At 41.1% G+C, this 23,575-nt stretch overlaps 1 protein-coding gene across 3 annotated transcripts in view; it reads right to left on the bottom strand.

The window, feature by feature from the left end:
- The window catches only part of ROCK2 (Rho associated coiled-coil containing protein kinase 2), a 161,796-nt gene that overhangs the window by 87,000 nt on the left and 51,221 nt on the right, over positions 1-23,575 (bottom strand). For all 3 annotated transcript variants that reach the window (XM_073336011.1, XM_073336009.1, XM_073336010.1), the window contains exons 2-3: positions 2,735-2,816; positions 633-733 (exon numbers count right to left, since the gene is read on the bottom strand). In XM_073336011.1, the coding sequence (XP_073192112.1) occupies positions 633-733; positions 2,735-2,816 (183 nt within the window). The remainder of the gene's footprint in view (positions 1-632; positions 734-2,734; positions 2,817-23,575) is intronic.

The following is a 23,575-nucleotide window of genomic DNA, read 5'->3' as shown; positions in this document are numbered from 1 at the left end:
AGGTATTTACATTGGGTAATATACCTTGAAAACAAACTATTTGGATTTTTAAATTAGAAACAAAAATTAAGAAAAGAAATTTGGAATAAAAACCTTGTATGTAAATAGTATTAACTGAATGCATTATAAAACTGTTGTCCCATGTACCAAGAGCAAGAGAGAACTGTGAGGCAAAGCCCTCTTGTTGCACTATTGACACTTTACCAACAAAGGAGGTTTCCTGATACTATTGTGGCCAAGAAAAAAACATACCTGGCACAAGCTAAATACTCTAAAGCTGCCCTAGGTAAGGGAAACAGCTTTTCAGTTCTTTCCCTTGCAACCCACCATTATGGGTAAACTATTTTTGAGGTCTGATTTTATGATCTTCAATACACTACTAAGCTTCAGCACAGGAAAGTGTGTTAAGGATATAATGTGAACATTTAATTCCCTTGGATTTCTTTATGTCACAAAGTTTATATTTAACAAGGAATTTGATACTAAATTACAACAAGCAGAGAATTAAAAAAAATAAATCCATGTTTGAAAATGTGCATACTTTCCATTAAAAGTGTGGCTCTAAGAGTATCTAGTTGGTGCAATAAATCTAGCTGACAAGTAGTAATCAGATGATGAGTAGACATTCTTACCAACTGTACTTCTCCAAAAGCGCCTCTTCCAATCACCTTAACAACATCATAGTCTTCAGCTTTCATTTGTAAAGCTCGAATTTTTTCCACAATTTTCTCATCTAAAACAAGTTTAAAGAATGACGTCATAAAGACAGATCTGTAGCAGTGTGAGAACAGCTCTGGTAATATTTGTCATCCAGACAGTAAAAACAAGCCATTTGAATACAAAAGTTAAAATTTGCAACTAACTCCTACGTTGTTTTTAAACCATTTGCTCAGAATTAAAATCCATAATTGCAGTCTTTTTGGTATTTCTTGGTAAACAGTTGAATGATCATCTCCTCGTAACTGTGAAAACTAATACTATTCTAATTTCAGTTGTAGTCTACCTAATGCCTTAGAAACGTACACTTTTCAAGCCTCCAGACACATTTTAGCCGTTAAGGACCCAACATGACAACCTTGAACTTTTACTCCTCTGCCACCTGCTGTGCTGCCTCCATCCACTAATATTCTTTTGATGAGGGTGTAACGTTAAAGTACCAAGCACATTCAGCAGCATGGCAGGTACAATCTGCCGGGATATACCTGTGAGGTTCAATAGCCATCAAATGGTTAAGCATAATACTGAATATATTTCTTTCACAACAGGACCAGAGAAGAGTCTCTGGTCCAGGAAACATTTGTGGTTCTTTCTTGGGGTTGCCCCTTTCCAGTCCTTCCTTAAGCAGGAATCCCCAGCTTTTCTCTTTAGAATGGGGCTGTACTACTTTCTCCCTACCCAGGAGTCTCCCCAGCTCTCCTCTATGGAGCTGAGTTGTATATTAGCCAACTGGGGGGCCTTTACCAGTTTATGCCCCAGCTAGTCCCCTTTCCTTAATTATCATTCATGTTGCTCAGCAAGGCAGCCTTTCACTGCTGGTATCTCCTGGCATCTGTTCTGCTGTGAGAGGAGGCAACCTTTATGCTAGTCCCTTTCTCCCAGGTCATCCCCAGTTGGTCATGTGAGAGGGGAGCTTTGCCCCACCCTCTCTGCAAAGCTCCCAGCCTTAAGTCCTTAAAGAAACAGTAACGGGATTTCCTTCTGAACGCTTCTTACCCCCAGGACTGCTTCCTCTCTCCCAGTGTCTCCCAAATCCTTGGGTATATAATCAGATCTTTCAATCTCTTAAAGAGCCGTGCCACATAATGGGTTAGGCAGACCATTAGGCCATACTACCCTTAAGGGACAGATAACCAAAGGAATTTTTGCTCCCCAGACCAATGTAAACATTAATGGAATTATGGTTCCTCCTGTTTTTCCCAGGACACTAACATTTGAAAGGAGTGAGTATTCCCTGAATAGTTGCAAATCTCCCCCCCCGCCAAAGTTTGAGTTCTAGTTTAGAAAGCAGTTTTAACTAAGCTAGTTATAAAAACTGCATCAGCTAGCACAGCTTTGTCTATACTGCAGCTCCAATTGGTTTTAAAACAAGACTGAATTTTTGGGAAAATGTTCCTTCCATAGACAACAGCTATGTTTTGAAGTGGTTTAAGAGAGAATCACAGTAAGTTTGTTATTTACATGACAAAGATGCACCTAAAACAAACATTGCAATTAAACAACCATACTTTAAAATCTATTTAAGATGTGGTAGAAGGACTTTTCTGAATTAAAAGTATAGTTTTATTGAAAAATTTACATGACAGTGTATGCCATTTTGAGTAATTACATATTTATTTTCTGCAGATTACAATAGAACCTCACTAACTGCAAGACTTCTGAATTACTGAATTTTGCAATTGGTAGTTAAGCAAAAGATAAAATAAAGTAAGGATAATACATCCTAAAAATACCCATTTGACTAGTACTGTTTTAATTATTGATAATGCTTTAGTATTGATCAGTATACTTTCCAATACATTTGTAAGAGTAATGAAATTTTAGTAATGAAACATCACCATTGCAATGAGATCTCAAGTATCTACTGAGAAGGGAATGCTGTTTTTATAGTGCAAGCTCTGTTTTGTGGTAATTAGCGAAGTACACATAAGTAATGTATAGTATTTCTGCCCATTCAGCTTCCAAGACTGTTATAGTGCAATCATGACAACATCAAGCATATTTAAGTGCAACTTACATCTATTTAAGAAATTATCTATGTTCTTGTTTTTCCTCAGTGCTGGAAAATCCAGATCAAGGACCAAAGAATTCAGGCCATCCTGAAAAGAAATAAAAATAAGTTAATTGTAAACATGTTTCTAGAATTTCAAAATTAACCTCTCTCTTAAAACTATTGTAATAAATATGGTTCTATATTATTCAAGCACAGACTACAATCCCATTATGCAAATACAGTTATCTTAATGAACGAAAAGGATTGCACAGGCGCAAGGGCAGCAACATGTGTTTTAGAATTCTCCCTCACTCAAGGTATCGTTTCACTGGATTTCTGATCTTGAATTCGGACTCCCTAGGACAAGACAAATCAGAACTTCCCTACATCTTAAAACATTTTTGTTCTTTGAGGCACAGTAAGGCAATCCTCATTCTGAAATCAATTGTACAGAATAACTGGTTTCAGTAACTTTTATGAATGGGAAGCAAAGAGCTCCCCAAAAATCTAAGTATAATAAAAGTCCAAAGAATATTTATAGAACGGAAAGAGGCTATTAAAAAAAGTTTAGTTATTGAAAATATTTCTTTCCCTTATCAACACTGAAGGGAAGTGGGACAGGTGAGTGAGAATCTCATCTAGAAAAGGAAAAATGCAAAATTTCTCCTCTAAAGAAAGCATATTAACTGGATTCCTTCTCTTAGAAACCAAAGCTCAAAAGGCTGTCTCCACAAATACATAAATTGTCCAATCATGAAGAAACAAAAACTGTTAAAGGAAGTTTCATGTATTCAGAAGAATCAGAGGTCATCCAAATCCCCCATCCACAGAAGCAGGCTGGAGAGCTGAGGGGAAATACTAATCAGGTGGGAAACAGCCAAAAGGTAGGACCAATATGGTCCTCAAGATGAGCATAATGAAAGACTTTATGTGCGACACATTTGCTACAACAGAGATACAAATACAAAAGAACACATATTCCTTCTCATTAGCATAAATTCACGAGTTAGGCCAGATTTTTGGTCCAGAAAATGTGATTATTAGGGCTGTCAAGTGATTAAAAAATTAATTGTGATTAATCATTGATTAATCATGCTGTTAAACAATAATAGAATACCATTTATTTAAAATACTTTTGGATGTTTTCTACATTTTCAAATATATTGATTTCGCTTACAACACAGAATACAGAGTGCACGGTGCTCACTTTATATTTATTTTTATTACAAATATTTGCACTGTAAAAAACAAAAGAAATAGTATTTTTCAATTCACCTAATACAAGTACTAAAGTGCAATCACTTTATCATGAAAGTTGATCTTACAAATGTAGAATTATGTACAAAATTATGTACACTCCAGAGTAGTGGTGGACAACCTGCGGGCCACACGCGGCCCGTCAGGATAATCCGCTGGCAGGCCACAAGATAGTTTGTTTATATTGACCGTCTGTCTGCAGGCACAGCCGCCTGCAGTTCCCAGTGGTTGTGGTTCGCCACCCACCACTGCTCTGGAGAATACCAGCACCAGAACCACTATCTTGTGGTTAAATGTACTGACGAAAAACTTGTTAAATTCCACAATTTTACCAAACTGGTATTCCTCAAGGAAAAAGGAGTTTGTATACAACCGACCTGCTATGTCAAAAGAACACAGTCAATATAACTCCTTATGCAGGAGATAATGTATTTTTTTTTTCAAAACAAGATAGTTCAGATCATTGGACAGCCTTTATTACATTCATTGTGTTCAATCCTCAATATTGTAAAACATTAATGATACACCCCACCATAGGAAAATACATAGGAAAGTTTAGGCTCTGTGTACGATGATGAATTAGCATCTGTTTAGAAAGGCAAAATGAGTGAAACCTCATGCTGAGGTGCAGACACTGTCAACTCAGGAGGCTAGGATATCACCTTGCAATAATGCGGTACACAATGTTCACTTGGGAACCTCAAATATTCACACACTGCCAATGCAAAGAACTAAGCAGCAGAGGGATTACAAAGCACCTGCGTTTAAGGTTCTCCCACTCCTTAGAAACAAACATCAAGCATTGCAAGAAGCTCACCAAAATACTGTCATACTTCTTAATGCTAATCAACTACTCAGCAAGTCCTTGAAGGCACTAAGAACTGAAGATTTAGAAATGCAGAAATTCAAATAGAGGGATTCAAGTATAGTGGAACAGAGCAAATGTCTGCATGAAACCTTTGAAACATGTAGTCATCCCATAAGGTCTTTTGAAAGGTAGAGACTAATCTCTGGGCTGTTGGATGTCCAGCCTGCAATGCAGCTTCAAGCAGTAGGAATAGCACATTAAGGGTATGTCTACACTGCAAAGATAACCGCAACACTAAGTCTCAAAGCCCAGGTCAACTGACTCGGTCTCACAGGGCTCAGGCTGCATGGCTAAAAATAGCAGTGTAGATGTTCCTGCTCAGGCTGGAGCCCAGGCTCTGAAACTTGGCATGGGTAGAGGGTGAAGAATTGCCTAATCTGTTAATTTGGGTCTTCCTAGATTCTTTTCTACATGCAACATAGGAAAAACTAGACCTGTCACTGGGATCCCAACTAAATCTGTAACAATACTAACAAGATTTCTAAGGCCCAGATCATCCCTCCAATTATGTGTCCACAATTGCCATTGAAGCTAATAGGCATCGCACATACAATTAATTTATCAGCTATGTACATATAAAAGGAATAAAACTTGGATAACAAATTCTATTACTGCGTGCACTATAGACTGAAGTATCTTCCTCTGAAAAGCTGTGTCTGCAGATGAATACATCTATCTTGTACTGTCTGATGATGGTATGAGAGCAAGGCCATATTGCTGCTTGCATCTCTTTTCATAGGAGTCATGAAAATTTTCCACCGACAATGGAACTACTGGCATATTTGATGCTTATATCAGTAGGTTTTTCTTTGCCTTTTGTAAGATTCTAAGATACCTGCCTTAATCCAGTTATCTATGGAGGAATTGGAAGTGTTCTGCATTAGACCGCGTGATGATAATAAGGATCTCGAAGTCCTAAAGTTTTCAGTCTTCTTTTGATAGACATTATGTGTACCACATACATCTAGTTTATGCTAATCTCTCCCTTTGAATTCAAGGCGTTAGATGGAGGAATATAACAATATCATTCTGGTCCATGACTAGGGCTGTCAGGTACTACAGTAATAGTATTTATAGAATTGGGAGTTTTGTTTTGGGATAAAAGGCTAAATCAGCCCTCTGTGGCTCCCCCGACAAATATTCCAACTCTGAAATTCTCTTATGGTCAGATGAGCATTATGAAAAAGGTTGCTGGACACTACACTGGAAAGGAAATATAAATGATACTGAGTTAGGGGTATCAAAAGGAAAGCGATGATACAGCTGAAAATTCCAAGTCCCAGTTGTGACGGGTTCCCCCTGGGGTGCCACTTGGAACTGGGATACCACTGAGCCTTCTGACCCACCAGCCAGGGCTCCCTCTCACACTGTGCTGCTGTGACAAGCTGCAAAGCCCTCCAATCTTGCACTTTCACCAGCATTCACACAGGTAGGGACACACCCAGCTGCAGTTACATACAGGCTCTCTAATCACCAGCCTTCCCAGCCTGGGACCCCAGAGCAGTACCGTCCTGCCCTCGTTAAATCTGGCCAGTATATAGGTTTAACATCCAGTCCGCTTCTCCCTCAGTGTGAAGAGCACCGTGCACACTTCTGATAACCCAGCTGAGATTTTCCCCAGACACCTTAGTCAAATGCACACTGGTCTGGATTAAAAGTGTATTAACTACAAAAGGATAGATTTTAAGTGATTATAAGTGACAGCAACAGATCAAAGCAGATTACCTAGTAAATAAACAAAAACACAAACTGAGTTTAACATACTAGATAGGCAGGATATGAATTAGCAAATTCTCACCCGAGTGATAAACAGGATGGAAGATTCTTAAAGCACAAGCTGCCTTGGCTTTGCAGCATGGGTTTCCCAGGTTTTCATACACAGGCTAGAAATCCCTCTAGCCTGGGACCATCACTTCCCACAGCTGAGTCTTTGTTCCCCGGGTGTTTCCAGGTGTTGTTGTTGTAGGGAGAGTGAGGTACCATCATGATGTAATTTCCCCCTTTTATAACTTCTTCTCACTTGCTAGAAAGCTCTTCTGCTGTGACCTGGGTCAAACAGTTCCCATTGTGTGGTGCTATCTCTGAGAGGTTTCTATCATACATAATTCCTTGTGCTTGTGCGCATTTCCTCAATAAGCCATTAAAGATTTTTTGGCCTTTTTACTGTTGTACCTGAAAGGCTGCTTGTGGGTGTTTTCAACCTCACATGTTTCAGTAACTCATACATAGTCAAACTTCGTAACTTCACATACAATGACAGCACATATAATCCAATGAGATATTAATGTCTGGCAGATCAAGACTTTTAGACTGATACCTCACACGGCATACTTTGTACAAAACATATCCTAATTATATGACAGTGGTGAATAAGGGGGAGCCATGGTGTCACACCAGTATCCCCAAAGGAAGAGGAGAAATAACTCCTGATCCATTTGCTTGCTCGTAACACTGTTTAAAGCTGTCACTGCTAACTTCCAGAAGTTTGACACAATCGTGTACTTTTTGAAGGAACTGCAGACACAACTGAAGCCATAAATATATAATATACCACCACAAACACGCAGATTTCAATTCTGTAATTTCTACCTTTATAAATATGCTACCCTAGGAATTGCTATACCAGATCATACCCATAATACATCTAGTCTAGCATTCTAATAGTGGCCAGTACCAGATGGTTCAAAGGAAGGCACAAGAACCCCTGTAGTTGGCAGCACGTGGAATGTTCACTAAAAATTTAGATAATCCATTTACAGAAGTTTTTCTGAACATTACTGACAAACACCTCACAGACACTATTTGTAATCTGGCACAATAACTCACTTTCTTATATGAATCAACATGAACCATGTACAGAACTATGTGCAATGTAGTTTATAAAACAAACAACCTTAAGCTACTCAGCAAAACAGAAACATAACCAATAAACAGTCAGATTTAAGGCTGTTCAGAATGGGTAATGTGAAAGGGAGACAGGTGAGGTTAAGAAGGGGAACTGATTATCTGAGTGCAGATGGGGACTGTCACTACCATTTAATAGAATCCAGCACAACGGGGCCCCAATTGCAATTGTGTACCACAGTGACTGGCTACTATGGACTACCAACAGTACAAACAATGGGGCTACAATTCCATAAGGTGGTTTTGATGATGCTGGAAACCTCAACTATCATCTGATTTTGTCATTCCTCAAAAGCCCTCAATTGACTATAGATACATAATTGAGCCTGAATTTATCTTAGATACAGATCAGGGATGTTCATTACTAAATGTACCTGCATAGACTCAACAAGAAAACCTGTTCTTTTCCCAAACATCAACAGTCCTCCTAACTCCACTGCTCCCTACATGGACCCATATCTTCTGCTTGCTCTCCATTTATTGTCACTGTCCCAGTTCACCTTAACTGCATTTGTATGTCCCTTCAGTGGCCCACCAAAGGCACCCACTCGCAGGTTTCCACCTCCCCAGTCATTGCCTCTCTTGCGTGGAGATTGGCATCTCATTCCCATTTGACTGGGGTATTCGTAGACTACACTGTTCCCTGACTTCACTGTGTTATTCCCAGCAGAGACAGGCTGGGTTGTCCAAGCCCACCTGCTCACTTTCTCTTCAGAGACAATTAAAACGCTGAATTGCTGTAATTATAAGTTACCGACAAAGCACTTCTTATACAAGCCTATTTTATCCTTAAGGTAAAAGGATGACAGAGAAACAGATCAAGAACAATAAAAGAACCTACACTCATGTTAATAAGCTTACCAGAGAACATCCCAACTCTAACATAGGCTCTGGCAGGAGCAGTCCTTCAAAACTTCACCCAAGGATTTTCCTTTGTGATCACAAGTTCATCACAGCTCCAGCTCAGAACAAGCACACAGTCTTATGCGGCTTCAGTAGCCACAGTCTTTCCATCCTACCCTAAGGATTGGGGCCCTCCGTGGACCAGAGGTCCTGTCCATTTGCTGGATCAGGAAGAAGGCCCTGAGCCACTTTAAAACCAGGCTATTTATCCAAAAATCCTTTCTTTGTCTGTTGGTTCCTGGAGAATGCAGTTTGCACTAGCATATGCGTACCTCTCCAGGGGCTGGCTTCAAAGGGCTGATAACAGAGAAAGTATATTAGCATCCCCCTCCAACTAGAGAAGGTACATATAATTCCATAACATATACACAACTACATTTTTAATACAATGGGCCCCCAAAGATATTAACCCTAATTCAATAAGGTTTAACTTAAGACGTTTCTCTTAATTTGATAAGGTTTATCCAGGATATTGTCAGTCTGTCACAGTCACTGTAATTTGTTTTTTTAAACTACTACTGAGCTGTAGCTCACGAAAGCTTATGCTCAAATAAATTGGTTAGTCTCTAAGGTGCCACAAGTACTCCTTTTCTTTTTACTCCAGAATCTGTACAAGCTGGAAGAGAATTGAAAATTACTTCTGGCTATTTATGACCTGCAAGGTCATTTTGCATTATATTTTGGATGTTTTTTTTTTTTAAATGCATGGATTACTATGTTCAATCTATATCCTAGTTATTGATCCGGGGGGGAAAAGGCATCAAATTATATATTTTAGTGATGCTGTACTAGAGGGTCCATACAATTGTAACAGTTAAATGTAAGTTATCAACATCACACCGTGACATTGTTAAAATGTCTTAGGGTGACGGCGTGTACTAGGCCTTTCAGGTCCTCCAGATGGCCTTGTGCTTCTTCAGCACTCCACCCCAGAAAAAAGGCAGTAGAGCGGGGTCCTCTTCGCTGCCTAAAGAGGTTGCAGGGGAGGCAGCCACTCAGAGCCTAGAAGGCTCAAGGACCCTGTTCCTGACTGAGGAAACCATAGCAGCTGGACAGAGCAGTAGCTGGCTGGGACCAGGAAGAGTGGAAGGCTGGGAGACTCCACAGGTACAGAGACTGCGGAGAAACACTGCCTAAGCAGAGGTAGGACTCTGAAGCTCTCTAGGCACAGAGGCCTGGGAGAAAGAGCCCCGACAAAAAGGGCGAGAAACTTGTTATAAGCTCACCAGGCAAAGGAGCCTGTGAGAAAGAACCCTGAGAGAAGAGGGCAGAGATTGTTACCAACTCTCTAAGCAAGGAGGCCTGGGAGAGACGCTGCTTAAATGAAGAAAAGGCAGAGGACCCAAGAAGCTGATGGGACAGAGTGAGAAGCAACCCAGGCAATGCAGCAATAGACAATAGTGAAGGAAGCACCAGGTGGCTGCTAGTTGTAGGGTCCTAGGGTTGGGACCCAGAGTAATGGGCGGGCCTGGGTCCCCACACAGGCCAAGGAGGCAACAAGTTTTGGTTGGCACTCAAGAAGGGGGCAAGTGCTTAAACAGGCCCAGAGACAGGACTCTGGGGAGGGGCCAACCTTTTGTTGGACTGTGCTACCCTGGAAGGGGTTTGTTTTCCATTTGTTTCACATACAGACTGCGTGTGACTCGGCTGAGTCACTGAAAACCCATCTAAAAAGAGAAACTGCCAGCACAGGGCACCAAAAAAAAAACAAAAAAACCAGGCATGTACCTCGCCAGCAAGAGACGCTCGTGAGTGGCCACACCTTTACACTTATGTCAAGGATCCTTCTCTTCAACCCACCAATTCCTATATTTTATGAAGACTGGAAAATTGTATCACTTTAATTATGCCAAATGTACAATGATTAGCTCTCTCTTCTCCCAGCTTTCCACAAATTCTGTTCATAAAAATTTAAACAGCTTTTACATGTAGCTGCCAATGAACAGTCATAGAAACTGAGATGACAATTATGCCACCTAGATCACTAGAAATCTTCCTAATTTCTGATGTCTATCATCCACAACGTGCAACAACAAAATCAGACCTGGTGAAAACAAGCAGCATTTCGAAGTCTAAAGTTTATCCTTGAAGTTGCATGTTTGTTTTAGGTTATATTTGTAAAAAGTGGGGTTTTTTTCTATAAAAGTAGAAGCTAAAAGCAAACCCAAAGGCCAATATTTCTGTGTTTTTGCTTAATCCTGGGAGAAGTGATAGAAAGTCTTATAAAAATTCTTTCAAAGAAAGCAAATTTTAAGGTTCACAAAAACATTAAACAAATACGAGGCATTTCATATACATGTTAATATTTATTGTATAAAAGACCTCTCTATATTTTAATACTTGACCAACTGATGTTTTAAGCTCTAAACAGTTGCTGAAGGGCATCTTTCACCTAAGAGCATTAAATTTGTATTACATTTATGAACATTGATGAGCATGCCTGGGCCAAAAGATTATACAGTAAAACAGACCATCCAAACTGAAGATAAGTAATCCAGGAAATGACATCCTCTGTTTAGGCCTCATTGATAAGTCATTCCTACCAGGAAATATGTTATTAAAATGATTTCACTGTTCACTTCCTCTTTCTGTTATTACAAAAGGTTTAAAGCCATCAGAACTAAAAATAGCAGGAACCAAACACACACATTGTTGGCAAAAGCAAAGGCAACCCCAGTCCTATCAAAAAAGATCTACTTGTGTAAATTCGCTTAAACACTCTTTATATTGCATTTCTCCAGCGGACAAATCTCAATTAAAAGTTTTTTTCAGCATTCTCCTGAATCAGAAGAGAAGATTTCCCAGAACATAGAATCATAGAATATCAGGGTTGAAAGGGACCCCAGAAGGTCATCTAGTCCAACCCCCTGCTCAAAGCAGGACCAATTCCCAGTTAAATCATCGATCAACAATCAACAATTAGCCACTAGGAATCCACTTTGAAAGTAGCCCTCAATTTTGCCTTCTAAGCAGGCATCCTGTACAGTTTGAAGACCTAAATAAATGGAGGAAAAATTAACTAAGGGAAAGCCTTGGAAACAAGAGAGAGCTAAACGTATGTGTTGTTCACTCTGACAAAGACAACTGGGGAGAAAACAGAAGCCACAAAACAGCCAGTCAAATTCTCTGCTTATATTTCAAGTAATCCCACTGAAATCAGCACAGAATGTGGCCTCACCTGTGTTGGCACTTAATTCTAAAGTTATAATGGCTGGTTGAGTCTGTTTGGGGTTTATGCCTTCATCAACCCTGTTCAGTTGAATGGCCTGGCCTACTCAGATTTAGACCCCGCCATACTATGAGCAAAAATGAGTTGGCAGAATCCAAAACATCTTTTCACAGTACCACCGGGTACAATACCAATTACATTTTTAGTGTTTTCAGTTCATAACTAATCTAGAAAACAAAATCACCTAGGTGATTTAGAAGCACAACTACTGATAATATAAACTCCTAAAAACAGAATATGCACTTTTTAAATGTATGCATACTTGAACTGACAATCCAATGGCTTTTTAACTGATTAAAACATTGTAATATTCCCAGGTATGGATTTACACGAGACCATAACATACCTAAAATACGCTTAAATGGTTTTGGACCTGCTGGAGTGATTACTTCTCTCCATGTTGTTGGAGCTACTATTACTAAATCAGGCTAACAAGCCATATAGCAACAACAGGACAGGAAAGGTGGTTGGATATTTGTGTGAGACCCTGAGCTCTAGAATTAATTTCACAACTTCGCTCACCAAATCCTGACTTTAAATTACTATCAGGACATTTTAGAAGACTCATTTGTTCTTCTAGGACAGGGGTGGGCAAACTATGGCCTGGAGGCTGCATCCGGCCCTTCAGATGTTTTAATCAGGCCCTTGAGCTCCGGCTGGGGAGCGGGGTCAAGGGCTTGCCACGCTGTGCGTGGCTCCCGCAGATCCCATTGGCTGGCAACTGCAGCCAATGGGAGCTGCAGACGCAGCACCTGAGGACAGGACAGTGCGCCGTGCCCCCTGGCTGCGCCTCCGTGTAGGAGCAGGAGGGGGGACATGCCACTGCTTCCAGGAGCTGCTTGAGGTAAGAGCCACCCAGAGCCTGCACCCCCAGCTGGAGCCCTCACCCCCACACCTCAACCCCTGCCCCAGCCCAGAGCCCCCTCCACCACCCTGAACTCCTAATTTCTGGCCCCACTCAAGAGCCCGCACCCCCAGCCGGAGCCCTCACCCCCTCCCGCACCCCAATCCCCAATTTCGTGAGCATTCAGGATCCACCATACAATTTCCATACCCAGATGTGGCCCTCGGGCCAAAAAGTTTGCCCACCCCTGTTCTAAAATGTTCCCAAAGCAAGACAGTAAGTAGAGGTACGTGAAGGAAGTGATGGAGGGGGCTATAATCCCGGCAACATGTACTGTTGGGAGGTTTTATTGTTCTGGAAGACTACTTGAAATTTAATAGTTTTTTTCAGATTACATTATTTGAGTTTAACTGTATGGAATCTCGTAGTTTAGACTTGTGACTAAAAAGAAATGTATTCAAATATATCTGAACGTAGTCGTCATCTACAAGTAAATACATATTTAGACATTTAAACCATGTAACATAGACAATAGGTTTCAGTGAAATGTGGTTCTTCTCACAGATTTTGCACCTGGACAATATTTAAAACAATTTTTCAGGGGTTATTTATTTATTTGACTATTGGGGGGAAAAACATCTTGATTACCATTTATAGTACAGTAGCACATACGGTCACCACTCACATCCTCTTAGGCAGTGTACACAAAGAGATACGGCCTCTGCCCTAAAGAGCTTACAATGTAGTTTAAAATGGAATTTACAGATGAACAAAGTAAACAAACTGGAGGAGAGGGGTGAGAAGAAGGAGCAGCAACAGTATATTCATAACTTACTTGTTGAACACAGGTTTTACAGATAATTCATATTTTCAATATTACAGTGTTATTTAGCAATAAAGACTCTAAAAATATTATATATGGACTTTAGCCAGAAATATTTCAATTAAATATTATTTCCACTTCTATTAAATGTCACCATTTGTCTCCTCCCACAGCTCATCTGCTGCCATTTTTGTCCTTAGATTCCAGCAATATAAAACAAATTCTAGGTCTACTTTTGCTGTGACAGTGCAATCATAGAAGATTCAGTCATCTAGTATAACCTGTCCTGAGCCAAATGTCCCTATATATTTATAAATTCCTTAGTTGGTTTTAATTTTTGATTTGGCATTGCTCTCAAAAGAGCAGACAAGCATAAAAATGCATGGAGTCCTAAATTAAAAATGTTTAATAAATACAGTATTAAGGGTAATTTCTTTCCTGTTAATTTGGCTTCTCCAAGGTTTCCAATAGTGTATTATACAACAGGCTTCAGCAGAAGGACACAGGAAAGCAAAATAATTCCGATTATTACTCTTCCACAAAAGTAACTGGCTGTATCAACTCAGTTGAAGGCTTCCCAAACAACCAAACTGAATTTACACCCAAAAAAAATTAAAACAAAAAATCAAAACTAGAAGTAGAGTTGGAAAAAGAGAAACTAATGTTCAAGGTTCAAGTCATACAAAGTATTCCTTTCCAATGCTGACAAGTCACAAGATATTGATCAAAAATTTTAACTGATCCACCAGTTTAGTAAAGCTTTCTGACAATGGTCCAGAATATAGCAAGTGAATACAGAAAGTTTCAGATCAGACTACAATATAATTTTAATCCCTAGTAATATTGGTCGAACAAGACTAGAGTTTTAAGTGGAACGTTTCTCAGGTAAACGGTATACTTAAGTAAACCATTATGGTCTAAAAAATTAGCTTAGAGTACTATGAATAAATACCCACCAATACATTTTACAAGAAGCGAAAGAGTATAGTTTAAACAAAAGTATATGCTACTACCTGTTTTAAATTAGAAAATTAACAGACTAGCAGCAGCGGGAAATAAAACACACATTTTATTTCTGCACTAACATGGAAGCATTATCAGCTAAGAAGCAGAAAATTCCTTCAATCCTCAGAACTTTACAATAATTATGACACACTTATTGATAGAAACATGCATAAGATTTTGTTTACAAAATTTTAGAAAGGAACTTGGTTTACGAAGTATGTTTTAACAATTCCATTTAAATTAATGTCTCACCTTTTTGGGTAACTTATCAAAAGTAATTACACTGTTCATAAATATAAATCACACTTAATATTTCAAATTTTCTATTTAAAATGGAAACCACATATACCTTGCAAATGTCAAGTGTCAGATTGTAAAAGTGTTTTTTGAAAAGATAAAGTGCATTCACAAAGATTCTCATTTCATACTTAGCATCTACTACATTAGGAATTTAAGAAAAATTAGCTGGGACTACATTACATCCCTCGGTTCAACATGTGTTCAAGAAAGTACCAAACTTCCCTAGGAACCTTAGTACTGCAGTTAGATTCACTGATAATTTTCTCTCCCAAGAAGAAAAAGCATACGTTATTCAAGCACATGCATGTGAATATATGTTTAACAATACATATTCTTATAAATACATATTCAGGCATTTTAAAAAGTTATTTTCTTTTACTAGAGAAGTCTGACAGACATATTTTATATGCCAAACTCTGCTCCAGTTGTAAGTGTAACAGAAACATTCCAGCAGTTGAATCATTCTGACATGTGCTGCAATGTAACATCCTAGGCCTAAGGAACAGAGGAGACCTTCTGCAGAATACTACTCCTGCTCCAGTATGAACGGAGGACACATTTTTGGGGACTGACAATACTGATTCCTGCTTCCTAAGTTAAAACCTGAAGGACTCTGCGAAGAGATAACCTCCAAGGAAGTCAAATTGGCATTTCCAACCGTCAATAGCTTCAGGCAAGGCAATTAAGAGGATACTGGTCCTGACCTTCATCTTCCTGCCTACTGGAATTAGAAATGGAAGAGAACACATCACTTCATATAACAATCCCAATAAAAAAGGGTTCGTTTTCCATGGTCTCCTCTCTGAAGCAAAAAAGATCCAACTTCCTGTTGTTGTTTGAAACAAATCAGTCTGTGGAATCTCCCATTACTGGAACACTGCCTGAGAAGCTCTGCTGTTAAACTCCCACTCCTTCAGAGACAGGATCAGCTATTCATCTTAGACATTAAGTTGCCTTCAATGAGGAAAGCACTGTTAGGGGCCAGTTTTCTACCCAATAAAGGATCCAAAAGGCTGCTTATTCTCAACTGAAAACTGTTCCAGATGCCCTGAGAAGAACTGCTCTCTCTTTATTGTTAAATCTAGTAGAGGAGTGGAATCAACAAAAGAGCTGCTTGCCCTCTATTAATTTCTGTAGGCTTAACTCTGACAACTAGATAAAGCCAGCAGCTTTTCTTTACCCCTTGCTTTAATTATTGCTTTATCCAGTGGCTAACCAAAACTTTTCCCTTTGCATTTGGACGAGTCCATTAGATGCATTGCCCAAAACAGCAGTCAAAGTTGTCTTGAAAATACGGATGTTCCCATACATTTAGCCACAAAGGACAGGGCATGAATGAGACACTGGAAACAAAGGCTGCAGGCAATGGAAGTTAAACATAGGGTAGATTTAAGGTCTTTAACCTTCCCTGAAGGATCCTCCAATTAGAAGCTGGTCCATGCCAAAGAAGTAGAAACCACAGAGGTGCAGAGGGTCACAGAAGATCATTTCTTCTGAGGGAGGCTTCAATTCTTCTATTTGTGGTTGATCTTATAGGGGTGGGTGACCTATTTGTTCACTAAAAAGCCCCAATTTGGAGGAGATTAACAGTCTGCCTTTGACCTGGCTACAGCATAAAACTTCTAGGTTTATTTATTTATTGGGGTGGGGTGGGGTGGGGGTTATGTCTCTTTATAATTGCTGGGTTGCTCCCATTCAGAATTAATTCCATAATTGATCATGGAAGTGGAGAATTTCATATCTTGTCAGATGCATATTTTGCTCAAGATTGTGAAGTTGCTGGAAGTAAAATAGATTTACCTTCTCAAAATCTGCCTCAGGAGAGATTTAGATCCCAGCAGTAGTTATACACCCAACATAACCACAGCAGTGTCAATAGCAAATTATACAGAAGGCACTAATGAGCATTGGTGGAAAGTTTCCTATGAAACACTAAAAGAATTCACAAAGAAGGACAAGAAAAGGAGTGCCAATTAAGGCTGCTTAAGAAAAACCCACAAAAACATAAAAAACAGACTAGAACTTCAAAACACACTTACACACTCACATACCCCTTTCCAATCATAAACTTGAGAGAATTATGTAACCTATAAATAAAAAGTGTATTTGTTCATGCTAAACACATTTGAAACAGTGCTACCTATCCAATCTGGCTTCTGGCTAGCTGCCCTCAATTCTCCTCACACAGGTTGAATCTCCCAACATTCCAATCTGGTTTGGTTGCTACAGTGACTTTGGCCTCTTGCTAAAACATAAAAGAAAACTCCACTCTTTCTGGATAGACCCCAAGTCCAAAACACAAACAAAACAAATGAGTCTTGCACCCCAATGTCAAACTGGGCACAGGCCGTCCCTCCAGACTTGAACTGTGGCTTTGGGAAGGGGGACTGCCTTTTCTATGCTCTTGATGCTCCTTTTGTTGGTGCCCACACAGTATGGAGGAGAAGGAAGCAGCCTGACTCAGATGCAGAGGTGAACCAAGGACAGGCAGGGGGTTAGACACAATAGTGGCCGGGGAGGGGGAGGGGGAGGGAGGGAGAAGAGGAGACAGAAGCAAAAGGGACCGATTGAATGAGAAGAGATATACTACTAAGGGACACGGGCAGAAGATACTCTAACCATTGGAGCATGCTTCCTTCCAGAATATGGACTTGAATTTATGATCACCAAGTGTCAACATTTTTCTGCTAACTATGAAATCATTTGCATAAGTCTCTCTCAACACACAACAGGAACTGATGGAAAGGATAACAGCCTACTGCTGCTATAATTTACTCTGCTAGCTCTAGTTGCAGAGGTCAGAACTGTGGATTTAAGAGTTTCAATGCTACTGATAACCCATGTGAGAGTCAATGTCACTTTACACAACTGAATGTGTTTTTTCAAAGGTTAGGGAAATACATTAAAAATCGTTTAAAAGAACATTAAGGTTTCAAAGTCAGGCACTCAATATTTAGGAAATGACAGATTTAAAGTTTACCTGTGCAATTAAGGAACCCTGTGCATAATGTTTTGTTGTGTAGTCTTTAATTACATGATGTGACAAAGTTCCTCCTCTGCCTTGGTGGGTCCTGCACTTATCAGCGGATTTGCTCGCCTCAGAGATTAATGGCAGCAATCAGTTTGGCCACTTTTGCTAGTGGCTCAAACCTACCGTTCACTCAGCTAACCTCATCACTGGACAGCATGGGGAAAGGGAGGAGAACAATCCCCGCAGTCTCTGCTGACCCACCTAGGCCAGGGACCTTCCCCTCTGGTGGGACTGGGGTGACCAGATGTCCCGATAAAATTGGACTGTCCCGATATTTAACCCTTTGTCCACATCCTGATCAATGTTACGATCAGGACGCCATTTGTCCTGATATTCAGGTAAGGAGGCGAGCAGGAGGGATGTGCTGACCCCGTGGGTGCTCTGGGGCTGGAGCACCCACGGGGAAAAATTGCAGCCAAGCTCCCCACTCCTCGCCTCCTTCTCCCCCCAGCGTGCCGCGTCCCTGCTCCTCCCGCCCAGCGCTTCCCGCCGCCCAACAGCTCCTGGCGGCGCTTAGCGCTTTCCAGGAGGGAGGAGCGGGTACGCGGCAAGTTCAAGGGAGGAGGCGGAGAAGAGGCAGGGCAGGGGCGGGGACTTGGGGAAGGGCGTGGAATGGGGGCGGGGCGAGGGCAGTGCAGAGGCGGGGCATGGGCGAGCTCCATAGGAGTGAGTTGCGGGCCGGTGAAGAGGTGAGTGGCGTGCGAGTAGGCGTTGAGGTGAGCAGTGGGTGGGGGACTGAGGAGGGATGCAGCAAGCCAGCGGCAGGCAGGGGGATGAGGAAGGCTGCGGTGGGAGGGGGGCCAAGTGGGGGCAGAGCCTGGGAGGAGCAGGGGTGGACTGTGGGCAGGGCTGATGGCACCCCAATGTGTTCTGATATTTTAGTGCGGTGATCTGGTCACCCTAGGTGGGACCCACAGTCCAGGTCAACTCCTCTTGTATCAAGTAGGGAGTTGAGGGAGATGGGGCGGAACCCGTGCCTGCCCTCTACTCCGGGTTCCTGTCCAGGGCATTGTGGATCACAGCTGTCAACAGTGTTTCCTGTAACAGCTGCGTGACAACTACAACTCCCTGGGCTACTTCCCCGTGGCCTCCTCCCAATACCTTCTTTATCCTCACTGCAGGACCTTCCTCCTGATGACACTTGTACTCCTCAGTCCTCCAACAGTATGCCTTCTCACTCTCATCTCCTTGCGCACCTCACTAATTGAAGTGAGGTCCTTTTTAAACCAGGTGCCCTCATAAGACTGCCTGTCCTAATTGAGTCTAGTAGCTTCTTAATTGGCTTCAGGTGCTCTAATTAGCGTGCCTGCCATAATTGGTTCCAGCAACTTCCTGATTGTTCTGGAACAGCCCCTTATCTTACTTGGGGAAAGGGACCTGCTTAATCTGGGGCTAATGTATCTACCTTCTATCACTCTCCTGTAGCCCGACCCTGTCACAACGATCAGAAACTGTTCTTTCCACAGCACTCCAGCCTCATTCAGCGCACAGGATAGATAGCGCTCCTCAAATGAATCTGAGTTGTGCAGCAAAATGAGACTGTTGTCTGTTGGATCCCTGCCTTATTTATTGCAGAAACTGAAAGATGCAGTGAATGAGGCAGTCTCATGGTTATCTAGATTCTATTCCTGCCTCTTCCAAAGAGTTCCTGTGTGACACTGGGCAAGTCACTTAAACCAAACTTTTCATGGGACATTCTATGTGAGTTCCTCATTTCTAGATACCACACCAGGGCCTGATTTGAAGATGTGCTGAGCACTCCCAACTGTAACTCAGTGTAAGTCAATGGGAGTTATGCTTTCAACATCTGAAATGCTACATCATGCTAAGTACTTTGACAAAATTAAGCCTTAGACTTCCCAAGCTGGGCACCCAAAATTAACTAACACTTTTTACAGTTTTTGGCCTTAACTCTGGGTCTCAGTTTCTCATCTGTAAAATGGGGGAAATGCCATCATTTTACCTCAGAGGGGTGTTGTGAAATAATTTCATTAATATTCCTGAAATATTCAGATACTATAGTGATAAGCCCCATAGAAAATTCTACGAGGAAATTAATTGTTAGCATCTGATCCCACTTTAGGTTCCTGTAAAATACTGTATGTTGCTGTCCTCTGATATAAAAGACCAGACGAAGACTAATATTTTTACTATGTCAACTTACGTGAACTTTAGGTACCTCATTTAAAAATACTGGGGGTATTTGGATCTAAATTGTTATTATGGAAATAAAACTGCAACTCTACATATGAACCTAGTTGGAGAGAGATTTGTATTGCTCCTTTAATAAGATCACATATAGCAAATGACAGTTAATTATTAACCAGGATCCCTCTGCAATTATCCCCCATTTTTTAAGTGTTAGGTAAACAAATATTTGGTGAACTACTGTTATGACCATTTCAACTTATCATCCCATTGATTTTTTTCTTAAAATGATACCAGCTCAATAAAGTATTGTTTGAGCACAAAAATAATCTTTTAATGAGGCAGAAATGAATAGCAATAAAGACCTTGTAAGTAATGCTGCATTTTTAAGCCAACTGCAATGACTCCAACCTTTATAATATTATACACACAGAAACTCCATTAAAAGAACATTAAGATTGCATACTCAAAATTTAGGAAATGCCAGAATTAAGGTTGCCCATGAAATCGTATTTTGGCCCTCTTGTGCACATGTATTCTGATAGTCTGCAATCATGTAATTAAAGACTATTTTTCCCCATAGGAATCCCCATCCTGTGCTCTGAATGAGGTAGGATGGATGATATCCACTGAAAAAGAGGTTACTTACTTGTATAGTAACTGAAGTTATTCAAGATGCGTTGTCCCTGTATGTATTCCACTGTGGATAAATATGCATTCACTCCATGTACCCAAGAATAGAAGATTTTTGTAAGCGGTGTTCATTGGCCTCGCATGTGCTCTTCTTCTCCTGGTATAAAGGGTAGTGCAGACAGAGACTGGTTCTCCAGTTCCTTCTCTACCATGAACGATGAGTAAAGGATCCAAACCAGAGGAGAAAGAGGAAAGGCAGGGGAATACAGATAGGGATCACACATCTTGAAGAACTCCAGTTACCATACAAGGTAAATAATAAAAAGGAGTACTTGTGGCACCTTAGAAACTAACAAATTTATTTAAGTATAAGCTTTCGTAAGCTACAGCTCACTTCATCGGATGCAGCTCACGAAAGCTTATGCTCAAATAAATTTGTTAGTCTCTCAGGTGCCACAAGTACTCCTTTTCTTTTTGCGACTACAGACTAACATGGCTGCTACTCTGAAAAAAGGTAAATAATGTCTCTTTCTTCTTCATCCCTATGTGAACTCCACCTTGGGTGACGGACAAGCTGTAATCATTGAAGAGGAGGGTGCAAGGACCCAAGCAGTACAGATGAATGAAGGACCACCGATCCAAAAGATGCATCAGTTGCAGAGGCTTGGACCCATGTGCAATGTTTTGTGAATGTACGTACAGAGCTCCACATTGTAGTTTCACAGATGTCAACTAGTGGCATTTCATAAATAGCAGCTACTGAAGCTGCCTTGGCTCTGGTATAATGGTCCTTCACACCTTGCAGAGGAGGGTATCAGCTTACTAATAACAGAGGAGGATACAGCCTGAAATCCAAAGTCTCTGAGCAAAGATTGATTGTCCTTTCATCTGTTCTGCCAATGAAACGTACAGGCTAGTGATTTCCTAAATGACTGTTCTTTGTACGTAGAATGCCAACACTTGGTGAACATCCAGGGAATGGAGTCTCCTCCCCTCATTAGTAGCACATGACTTCAGAAAAAAGACAGGTAGGTATATTGTCTTGTTTATGTGAGAGGCTGAGATTATTTTGGGGGTGAATTTTTGATTTTCTTAAAAAAACCTTATCCTTATGGAAAACTATGTAGGATGGATCACCCATAAGGGCTCCTAGTTATCCAATGCTTCTAGCCAAAGTGACAGTCACTAGAAAGGCGACCTTCACAGACAAATGGAACAGTGAACAGATCACTAACGGTTCACCAAATCATAGAATATCAGGGTTGGAAGGGACCTCAGGAAGTCATCTAGTCCAACCCCTGCTCAAAGCAGGACCAATCCCCAACTAAATCATCCCAGCCAGGGCTTTGTCAAGCCTGACCTTAAAAACCTCAAAGTAAGGAGATTCCACCACCTCCCTAGTAATGCATTCCAGTGCTTCACCACCCTCCTAGTGAAAAAGTTTTTCCTAATAGCCAACCTAAACCTCCCCCACTGCAACTTGAGACCATTATTCCTTGTTCTGTCATCTGCTACCACTGAGATCCATCCTCTTTGGAACCCCCTTTCAGGTAGTTGAAAGCAGCTATCAAATCCCCGTCACTCTTCTCTTCTTCAGACTAAACAATCCCAGTTCCCTCAGCCTCTCCTCATAAGTCATGTGTTCCAGTCCCCTAATCATTTTTGTTGCCCTCCACTGGATGCTTCCCAATTTTTCCACATCCTTCTTGTAGTGTGGGGCCCAAAACTGGACACAGGACTCCAGATGTGGCCTCACCAATGCCAAATAGAGGGGAACGATCACATCCCTCGATCTGCTGGCAATGCCTATACTCATACAAAATGCCATTAGCCTTCTTGGCAACAAGGGCACACTTAACTCATATCCAGCTTCTCATCCACTGTAATCCCTAGGTCCTTTTCTGCAGAACTGCTGCCGAGCCATTCGGTCCCTAGTCTGTAGCAATGCATGGGATTCTTCCGTCCTAACTGTAGGACTCTGCACTTGTCCTTGTTGAACCTCATCAGATTTATTTTGGCCCAATCCTGACTTAGTTAACACTGACAGTACCAAGTTAAGATCCTATGTCAGAGCAGGTTTAGTTACTAGAGAGAAGAGATTCTAACTACACCCTTTAGGAAACATATAGTCACTGGATGGTTGATAATGGAACGGTTGAATAATTGTCAACTGAAGGGTGGAAGATTCTAATCACTTCAATGTGCACTTGTAGGGAGCTACAGGAAAGATCTGCAGTCTTCGAAGTGAATAGAAAGTCTAGAATATAGTGGTAATATTTGACTCTTCTGGGGGCATCTGGAGATGTTGAGCTCAAATAGAAAATCTCTTCCACTTAGCCAAAAAAACAGTTTGTGGTGGATTCCTTCCTACTATTGTTAAGGATGGCTTGAACTACTATTGAATATGTCCACTTTAGATTTGATCCCCATTCAAATACCAAGCTGAGAGGTGGAGGGAGTCAGAATTGGGATGTCTGATCTTGCCCTTTTCCTGTGGTGAGAGGTCTGACAAGACCAGAGATAGATGGATGGATGGGTTGACAGCTGAAGAAGGTTGTAAAATCAAAACTGTCTGGGCCACCTGGGAGCGATGAGGATGATCACCGCCCCATTCTGCTAGATCTTCCTGAGAACTGAAGGTAAGAAAGATATGGGGGGGAAATGCATACAATATTAAGGGTCCCTCCCACAAGATTAGGAGGGCATCCACTTTGGAGTCCTAACAGTGCAATCCTCTGAAGCAGTATATCTTGGAGTTCCTGTTTTCTTGTGATGCAAACAGGTCTCAAGAGGGGAATGCACATTGCCTTTGTATGTTCACGACAGAATCGTGCAGCTCCCATTTGTGGGGAGGGATAGCTCAGTGGTTTGAGTATTGGCCTGCTAAACCCAGGGTTGTGAGTTCAATCCTTGAGGGGGC

Source organism: Lepidochelys kempii, chromosome 3 (genome assembly GCF_965140265.1).
Source record: "Lepidochelys kempii isolate rLepKem1 chromosome 3, rLepKem1.hap2, whole genome shotgun sequence".
Classification (NCBI taxonomy): Eukaryota; Metazoa; Chordata; order Testudines; family Cheloniidae; genus Lepidochelys; species Lepidochelys kempii.
Note: the sequence above shows the minus strand (reverse complement) of the source record. Positions and strands in the feature narration are given on the sequence as shown.